Here is a 10,356-nt window from a genome sequence, read left to right as displayed (position 1 = left end):
TGGAAATTGGTTTCTGATTTTGAAAAAAAAAAATGGTTTTTCATTAAATGGGGTTTACCATTGTTTGCAATAATATGCATTTCAATTTGGGGAATTTCCAATGTGGATTTTTGCCTAGATTCTCTTGAACAAAATCAGTTTTTCGGGCCCGAGATCCTAACTCAAATTGTAAGATCCCACATCACTCAGGGGAGTGATCCTTATATGTATATTCTCATCCCTACCTAGCACGAGGCCTTTTGGGAGCTCATTGGCTTCGGGTTCCATTGGAACTCCGAAGTTAAGCGAGTTCGTGCAAGAGCAATCCCATGATGGGTGACCCACTGGGAAGTTCTTGTGTGAGTTCCCAGAAACAAAACCGTGAGGATGTGATCGGGGCCCAAAGCGGACAATATCGTGCTACGGTGGTGGAGCGGGCTTGGGATGTAACAATTTGGTATCAAAGCCTAACCTTGGCCGTGGTGTGCCGACGAGGTCGTCGGGCCCCTAGGGGGTGGATTGTAAGATCCCACATCACCCAGAGGAGTGATCCTTATATGTATATTTCCATCCCTACCTAGCACGAGGCCTTTTGGGAGCTCACTGGCTTCGGGTTCCATCGGAACTCCGAAGTTAAGCGAGTTCACGAGAGAGCAATCCCATGATGGGTGACCCACTGGGAAGTTCTCATGTGAGTTCCCAGAAACAAAACCGTGAGGGTGTGGTCGGGGCCCAAAGCGGACAATATCGTGCTACGGTGGTGGAGCGGGCCCGGGATATGGCGCACCCCGGGCCGGTATGTGACACGAATTCTGCCTCTTCTTGCCGTTGTCAGATTTTATATTCTTCCTCTGCCCGTCCTCACCTTCCACAAGCCTCAAGAAGGTCCTTGAAATACCCAAATCCTACAAATGGTTTCAGATTGCAAGCGAGGGTTTTTGGGACAAATGGTTTCAGATTGCAAGCGAGGGTTTTTGGGGTGGTGCTCACGAAGGTCCTTGACGGAATTGACGTGTGCGGCTACTTGCTTGAGAAGAAGGAGGTGCCCTTTTTTAATATTTTAAGTTGGGCGGGTTGATGAAAACTTGGTGGCGGAGATGGAGGAGAGGACGCCGATGGGGAAATGGTTCTAGTTTTGGTGGTGAATGAGGGAGGTTGGGGGACATGTAAGCTGGGGAAGAAGGTGAGGGGAATGGGTTTGTAAGGGTGGGTTCCACTTTTTCTTTTGTAAAAATGTTTAATTAATTTTTTATTCTAGTTGGATTAGGGAGTGGGCTCCGACTCAAGCTACGTCAGCATTTAACAGATAAATTGACCAAAAATTTGACGGAGGTATGACATTGTAACAAATTCGTAAGATGAGGTATGACATTGTAATTTTTAAAATATGAGATATGAGATTGTGGTTCGACCCATAATTGAGGTAGTTTTGTGTAATTTACCCAAAAAAGTAATACACTGTTAGAATTATTTTACTATATGGTGTCGAGCTCGTGGAGTTATGTAAATAGTTTTTTATTTCTCTTTTTTCTTTAAAAAAAACAGAAGAGAAAAATTGATGTTTCGCCACGACAGTCCATTTTTTTTGGGATTGAAAAGACTCACAGAGACATATCAACCCCTCCTGGGCACCATCGTGTGATTCATGAGCATCAAGAATTTAACCGAAGATGTGCCGTGTGGAATACCAGCTTAAAATTCGTTCTCAAACGTCATAAAACAAACAAGGTAGAGTCAAATTTTTGTCGTAATGATTTGTTTTTCCTTATAGTGTCAAATGACAAGAGGGACCGTGATCAAACTCAATTAAAAATATTAATCCTTGAACATTTTCACGCATAAAAAGCTCAAGGAGGAGTTTTTCTTTACGTAAGGAGAAATGAGAACACCATACCAGCAAGTATTTCAACAGCATCCCGCCAATAGGAGTTCTTTTAGGGTTTGCCGTCATAATGATTTTCACGAGTCGTAAAACTTGCACTGGCTTTTGATTTTGGTCATGTTGGGGTCAAATATATAAATAAAATTATGGGAAAATTGTGTTAATTAAAGTATCCCTTAAGAAAAAAAAAATAAGCCAAACACCACCTATATCTAATAGAATATACTGGAACAATACTCTACTTTGCTACTCAAAAGAATGAGTAAGACGTTCTACTCAAAACTCTTCACATCAATTCACATAACTTTATATTTACGATTCTATGATTCTAACACAATATGACACAATATATTTGTCTTACTGAATTAGGATTCCAAGATTCTAAGATTCTTACTCTATTAGGATTAAACAATAACATGCATGCAAAGTAACTTGACTTGAGAAGCAAGATCTAAAAGGTAAGCAATTGATATTCACAATGAGTTTTACATTATCTACTTACTATAATTGATTAACTAAACAATTTTAGTTTGAATTGATTGTTTTGCAATGATTATCCTTATAGTACTGATAAAATGATTAGTTCCGATCATAAGCAAAAAGTGATGTGAATCGGCCACAAAGAGTAGTACCAACTCCTACTCGTCACTGAATAGCCAAGTCCCGGATCATTATATAAATCACTCTATAAAAATCATTTCTTTGGTTTTTGAGTTAGGTGATTTTTAAAGACAATATTTTAGAGAATACTTAAAAGAGAGATTGATAGATCGTTAAAATACAATTGACATAGTCCCTGCAAAGGTGCCTCTCAAATAAGATTATGAGATTCTTCAACTGAAGCTCAATATATATATATATATATATAAGAAGAAGAAAAAGAAAAAGAAGAAGAAGAAGAAAAATTAGGCAAAATGAACAGGAAAGTTGGGCTCAGTTGGCTTTTGGAACGCTTCAAAGTGGGTAAGTATAAGTGCTGACGCTCGTTCGACTCTGAAAGTTGAAATTGCAAGAGTAGGGAGGTGCGTAGAACTTAAAAGAAGATACCTTTTTGTGTGTCATTGTTTTGTTTGAATCTGTCACTTAGACAACGTACACGTAAGAATTTCAAAGCTGATGGAATTTTTTGGCGTTGAAAATAATAAAGCCATCAAATCGAAAAAAAACTCGTGAAGGCAAGCTAGTCGGCTAATTGGTTTGCCCTTCCATATGGAGAGAAAATTAGGGCCAGTTGACGACCATTAGCAGTTAGATACTTGTTTGTTTGTTGGTGACTTGGTACGTCACATACACATTACAAGTAGCTATCGACGGACACTTGGCTGTTGCTTTGCATAGTATGAATCGATTAACCCAAAAAAACAAAATTCAAAGGTGGCATAAGTATGTTAGATAATGTGGTTAGCTGGTAAAAGAACAATAAAAGAATATACGAATATATATACATATACATATATGTATATATATACCATAAATTTGAATGCACTTTGGGTTTGGGGCATGGTTTCAATACTACGTAACACTAAAAGCTACATGTGATTTAGCTGTTAGATTTGATTTTTTACAAAAATTTAAAAAAAAATGTGAACTTTGTAGTACTAAAATATCTTTAGCCGTTAGATTATGATTTTCCATTTCTTTGTTTATGTAGATAAAAAGCAGCGTGATATATTGCTCGCTACTACGGAGTACTAAAATATCTCTTTTGTCGTTTTATGTTGAACAACGAGGATTGCCCTGTTATTACCCACTAAGAGTTTGCATCGCATGGCTTTAGGGTTGTGGCTGCAAATTGGAATGCAGTTCGATTTCACCATTAAAATTTTCAATCGAAACCTGGGAATTTCTGAATCCAAATACATTTGAAAACTTAGAATGAAACTGGCATGCCTTTATAGATTACAAATTTCCGTTTCAAATTTTTCGAAACTTATTCCAATAAAAATACATTCCGAAATGTTTCGATTTTTATAGTTATTTACTAAAATTACCATTTATTAATTGAATGCATTGTTGGTTGAAAACTTGGGTAAGCAGCAATAATGTCTCTCCTTTTCAAGTAAAGATGAGTATGAAATGAGAGATAAGAAAGGAAAGAAGTGAGAAAGAGATATGCGACAATTATACACAAATCAAAATTAAAAATAAAGACTAATTAATCCAATCAATTTTCCTAGAAGATGAGAAAAATCATTATATTATCATTAAGACTTTTTCTTTAGGGGTGATTAGCATCTCAAATCATTTTTTTAATTACAAATCGAATCCGAATAAGATGTTGTATTATTCAGTACATAGTCTGAGTTGGAATTTAATAAATTTGTGGACTAATAAAAGTTATTCTCTATATCTATATATATAAAGGAAGAAGGTACAAAAGATAAAGCTTTTATAATACCCAAATTATCCATCTCCCAGTAAAATTTCAAAAAAAATAAAATTAAAAACAAACATATAAGGTGGTTAGTAAGTTCATTATTTTTAAAATATATTTTAATAAAAAACAAGAAAATCTAAAATTAATAAAATTAAAACAATATAAAAACACGTGTGTGGCAATAGGCTATTATAATAGAGACAGATTGTGGTTTCATTGCTGGTACTAAATACATGGTAGAGACGAGAGAGATCCACACCCGCACATTATTACAAAAATGAAAATTTTAAATCAAATTTGTGTGTGTGTGTGTGTGTGTGTGTTGAGATAAAAATCAAATTTGTATTAAAAAACAAATTTAAAATAAATGAATAAATAAATAAACAAAAAAGTTACATTAAGCTAATAAAAAAAGGGCCATAAAACACATCAGCAATGGGCTGGACAGCAGCTAACAAATGACGGAGAAATAAAAGAAAAAAATAAAAATTAAATTAAAATCTCAATATTCCATCTATTTATTTATTATTTTTAGTGAAAATTTTTATTTTATTTTTATTTTATAAAATCCAAAATTCAAACATAACACAGCTTTTGCCTTTAACTTGGCTTAATTTGCTTCGCTCTTGGCTTTTGACCCCATCGAAACTTGCCGGCAAGGAGCCGTCTCCTAATTAAATACTCACTTCAAAATTCAGTCCTCGTAGGCTCCTCCTCCCTCTGATTTCTCTCTTATCTATAAATCATTTTCTCATTTTTTTTCAATTTTCTCATCTTCTTCTTCTTATTTTCCAACATCCAACTCCTGCACTCGTACCCAACCCCGCCATGATTTTCCCTTCGAAAAGAAGTAAGAGACCCATCAAAATCCCCTTTCCACCTAAAAAATCCCATCTCTAATCACCAAATTCCACGACTTTTTGGGGAAATCGAATTGGGTTTTTCCCCAAATATCCAAATTATGATTCTTTCCAGTCCAATCTTTCTTGTAGTTGTAACAATCTGTATATTTGTAGCAATCCGCGTGGCGCTGTACAGAACTGGGCTGGTTTACATCGTGAAAAAATGGTGGCGGCGGTTCGAGGATTGCTTCCATGTCTACCAATCGTTCAAAGTCCCCGAATACAACGAGAGCATGCAGGAGAATCAGCTCTACGGCCGAGTCACCGACTATCTCAACTCGCTCACCTCTGTTGAAGATTCAGACTTCACCAATCTCGTCACCGGAAAAAAACCCAACGAAATTGTTCTCCAGCTCGACCCCAATCAGATCATCGAGGACAATTTCCTCGGTGCTAAGGTGATTTGGCAAGCAGAGGGCGGCGGCAGGAGTAGGAACTTGGTGTTGAAGGTTCGGAAAGCTGATAAGCGGCGGATTCTACGGCCGTATTTGCAGCACATCCACGTCGTCGCTGACGAGCTCGAGCAGAAGAAACGGGAGTTGAAGCTTTACATGAACGTCGACGCGCCGGACAGAGCGTGGAAGCCAGTCCCCTTCACTCACCCGTCGACCTTCGAGACCATATCAATGGAGTCCGATCTCAAATCGAAAGTCAAATCAGATTTGGAGTCATTTCTCAAGGCGAAACAGTACTATCACCGACTAGGTCGGGTCTGGAAACGGAGCTTTCTGCTATACGGGCCGTCGGGTACAGGAAAATCGAGCTTCGTCGCCGCCATGGCCAATTTCCTCGGGTACGACGTGTACGATCTGGACCTCTCGCGGGTCAAAGACGATTCGGAGCTGAAGATTCTTCTGTTGCAGACGACGAAAAAATCGGTCATTGTAATCGAGGATTTGGACCGATATTTAGCCGAGAAACCCGCGGGTCTGAGCTTTTCGGGTATATCGAATTTCATGGACGGGCTGCTGAATTCGTGCTGCGCCGAGGAGAGAGTCATGGTGTTCACGATGAATTCGAAGGACCACGTTGACCCGGCCTTCCTCCGACCGGGTCGGATCGACGTCCACATCCACTTTCCGCTCTGCGATTTCGGAGCATTCAAACATCTCGCGACGAGTTATCTCGGGGTGAAGGAGCACAAGCTCTTCTCGCAGGTGGAGGAGATTTTCCTGAGCGGGTCGAGTTTGAGTCCGGCAGAGATCGGCGAGTTGATGATCGCGAACCGGAACTCGCCGAGTCGGGCGATTAAATCGGTCATCACGGCTCTCCAGACGGACGGCGATAGGAGGGGCGCGGGATTGTGCGGAAGGCGGGTTGGGTTTGATGTCGGGTCGAGAAAGTGCGAATCGGGTGAACCCGGCGGGATGTTTTGTGGGGAAGGCGGTGTTCCTGCGGTTAGGGATATTAGGAAGTTGTACGGGTTCTTGAGGATGAAAAGCAGCAGGCACTCCTCTCATTCTCAGTCGTTCGATGAGGGTTCGCCGCACACCGAAGGTTGATCGGACGGCTGGGAAAAGTGAAATGTACGGGGGGGCATTACGTGGTGAAATGTGATTGGGGGAACATTGTCGTTTTTCTTTTGCTCCAAAAGGAAACGCTGTCGTTTTAGTCTCTGGAAAAACAGAGAAAATGCGTTAGCATACAGCATATAATTGAATAGGGAAACCAATTTGTAATTTGATTTGATAATTTAGATATATTTGTTAGTTGGGATTGGATGCTTTGTGGATAGATTGATTGACAATTGGGAATGTGATTCCTTCTTTTGTTCCCTTTTTATGCTCTGATTTTTGTTAATACACAATGTGGAAATTCTTTGCTATACCTCCTGTAACTCAAGTTTAACCTCGTTTTTCCCTTGAAACAAAAAAATCACTATTTTGCACCTTGGAACTCAATATTTGCTCTGTTTTCTTGAATTCGGTCTATCTATTATGTTAAATTTGCTTATTTGGCATGAATCGAACCTACTCATTAGCAATTTGAAGGCATTGATGGAGGTCATTCGGCCTGCGGCCACTTGAGTGGGCTGACGAGCATGTTCGAATTGCGAACTTGACCTTTGATGAGTGGATAAATGATACTCTTAACTATTTGAGCTATAAATTTTTTTTGCAATAAGTAACGTTTCTAATATATTAATTATATATTATTTTCTTATATGACTGATGTGAAATCATATTCTCCAACATTTGATCTCAACGATTATAATATGAATAAGTTATTATTTTCTCTAATTCCGATTATAGATTGGTAAACGCGCTTCGATGAGTGGATAGATGAATCAGCTATTATTTGCTAATTTAAAAACCTGTGCAACCGCGGCGCCCACATTTTCCTGCTCTCTTCATTGGTCATGATTTTTTCATCCTGCCTTCCTTTTCATGTCGTTTTTGTCTTTACCCGCAGGATGAGCCAAAATTAATTGGCTGCGTTTTTTCCTCCTTAAATAATCGTAGCTAATACGCGTTTGCTTGTCAATTTTTGAAGATATGATGCTTCAAATCACCGATAAGTGGCTGCAAATTTGTAATGTTGGAAATTGTGAATTTATTGGGGCAATTTTTGTCTGGACAAATGGTTATTTTAAGTGGTTTTTATATATTCTACCCCAACCATATGATTTTAGACACACAAAGGTGTCTGATGAATATGAGTAGTAATAGATAAGATATTGGGAGACTTTGGATGCGGTCTTTAGTTATGAATATTCTTTGATTGAAACCTTGTTAGTTTTTAAATTTTGATTGAGATCCCTAAAATTAATGTGATAATTTATTTCTATGTACGTTACTATTTTTTTTAAATTAAAAATTAGAAATTTTAGTTGTTTATATAAATGAGATTTTAAATAAAAAAACATAATTTGTGGGATTAAAAATATTAAAATATAATCTACTATTGTGTGTGTGTGTAAACATGGGTACATTCATCAAAATTAACCAAAAAAATCAAAACATGGGTACATTCTTCAAAATCACAACAAAAAAAAAGATATTAGGCTTAATAACATTAGTAAATTTCTTCGGTTAAACTTGACATAGATACATTTTAAAATCAAAGAAAAAAGAATGTACCCACATAAGTTTAAAAATGGACTAGAAAAAAATTGAATAGATTTTATATTAAAAAAATGGTACATTTTACATATAACAAATTTGTATATTTAAGAATGAGTACATTTTAAGATTAAAAAGTTTTACATGAATGGGTACATATAATTAGCATGGGTACATTTAGCAAAATAAAAAGTACAAGTAAAAAAAAAATGGGTACAAATACAAATAAACTTTAAAAAATATGGGCACAAAAAGAAATTAATATATGGGTACAAATTAAAATTGAAAAGAAAATTGGTACAAATTAAAAATGGATACAAACTAAAACTAAAAATATATGATAAAAAATTTAGTCATAAATATAAATATACTAATTGTAACATTTTTAACATTACATGAATATATTTAGAAATAAAAAATATTTAATTATTGAAATAATTAATGATTTAATAATACCAAGAACTTTGATCAAAAATTAAAAATGAATAGGATTTTAATCAATTGAGTAGTAAAAGGAAGGATGAGAACCTAATTTTTCCTTCTTAAATATACCAATTTGTTATATGTAAAATGTACCCTTTTTTTCCATAAAATCTATTCAATTTTTTTCTAATCCATTTTTAAACTTATATGGGTACATTCTTTTTTCTTTGATTTTAAAATGTATCCATGTCAAGTTTAATCGAAGAAATTTACTAATGTTATTAAGCCTAATATCTTTATTTTTTTGTTGATTTTTAAAGAATGTACCCATGTTTTGATACAATAAATTTTTTGGTTAATTTTGATGAATGTACCCATGTACACACACACACACACAATAGTATATTTATATTTTTAATATTTTTAATCCCACAAATTATGTTTTTTTTTAAATTTAAAATCTCATTTATATAAACAACTAAAATTTCTAATTTATAATTTTAAAAATATAGTAATGTACAAAGAAATAAATTATCACATTAATTTCAGGGACCTCGATCAAAAATAAAAAACCAACAAGGTTTCAATCAAAGAATATTCATAAATAAGGACCGCATTCAAAGTCTCCTTTTTTTTTTTTTTTTTCAGGATTGAATTGTTTTTGTTATACTATATGTATTGCAATTGTAGCTGGTATGTTGCGAGTCAGTTCAGCTGGTTCCTTTATCATGAATTTTTTTTTTTAGTTGGGTGCCTCCTTGGGGGTATGTCTGATATGGACGTGGATCAAACTGCCTATTCCCTCAGACGGAGGTCGTTTTTCTGCCCTCCTACTTTCCGTGTTTTTCTGTTTTGTATGGTCATGGTTAAACCACGTCAACATTTTATATTTTTTTTATAAAGATAATAAGATAATAAAAAAATAATAATATAAAATATTAACGTGACTTAACCGTAATTACACAAAAAGAAGGATATTGGAGGGCACGTGGAAGAGCAGAGAATCTGTCTCCCCCCCCCCCCCACCAACCAGAAAGCATGATCAACCCTATTCCTTTTGCCACGTGGACACTGTCTCACAACACCCAATTAAAAGAGCTTTTTGAAACTATTTGGACATAATCATGTAAGTATATGGTAATAATTTCTCTTAGGAATCAATAAAAGTTGTAGGGTGATTTATTCACACATTTTTTTTTTTAACTTCTCACATCTTTTTTTTTATCTCTCACACACTTTCTGTTATTTTCTATAATTTGATCATCTAATTAATTCGATCTAAAGACAAAAAATTAGAAAGCGTGTGTAAAAGGTGAAAATGAATGTTTCACCCAATCTTTATAGTTAGACACTAACAAGACTATCCATTACACGAAAAGTTTGTTTGTGCTATTCTAATCAACAAGATATATAGTAATAGGCAAACATAAATTTAGCTTTAATGATTCTCATTCATAATCTAATAACATAAATTTGAAGTTGTTCGATAAATTTTACAATGGTATTGTTAAATGAAAGTTCTGTAGCAGTAGACAAATAAAAAGTTATGATTAGGCATCGATCATAAACTATTTGCACAAGCTTTTCCATTTGTTCAGCTCTTACCTTATGATTGATAATCATATAACTCTTAGAACGATATATGCTACTTTTTTTTTAATGTGAATCTCTCTTTTTCATTGACAAAAGAAAACTAAACTCTTACGATTATAAGTAAAAATTGATAATTAT

General features: G+C 35.4%; 1 protein-coding gene across 1 annotated transcript; it reads left to right on the top strand.

Annotated features, from left to right (window-relative positions):
* The first annotated feature begins 4,835 nt into the window (after positions 1 to 4,835).
* On the top strand, positions 4,836 to 6,965 carry LOC103426333 (AAA-ATPase At2g46620-like). Its single transcript, XM_008364427.4, has one exon. The coding sequence runs from the start codon at positions 5,200 to 5,202 to the stop codon at positions 6,640 to 6,642; it is 1,443 nt and encodes a 480-aa protein (XP_008362649.2). The 5' UTR covers positions 4,836 to 5,199; the 3' UTR covers positions 6,643 to 6,965.
* Positions 6,966 to 10,356: the final 3,391 nt, after the last annotated feature.

The sequence above is a fragment of the Malus domestica genome, chromosome 01 (assembly GCF_042453785.1).
Source record: "Malus domestica chromosome 01, GDT2T_hap1".
NCBI lineage: Eukaryota > Viridiplantae > Streptophyta > Magnoliopsida > Rosales > Rosaceae > Malus > Malus domestica.
This window is presented reverse-complemented; position numbering and strand designations above follow the sequence as displayed.

Bases quoted from the DNA above. Each gene is read 5' to 3' on its own strand.
- LOC103426333 (XM_008364427.4), top strand. From the start codon at position 5,200: ATGATTCTTTCCAGTCCAATCTTTCTTGTAGTTGTAACAATCTGTATA.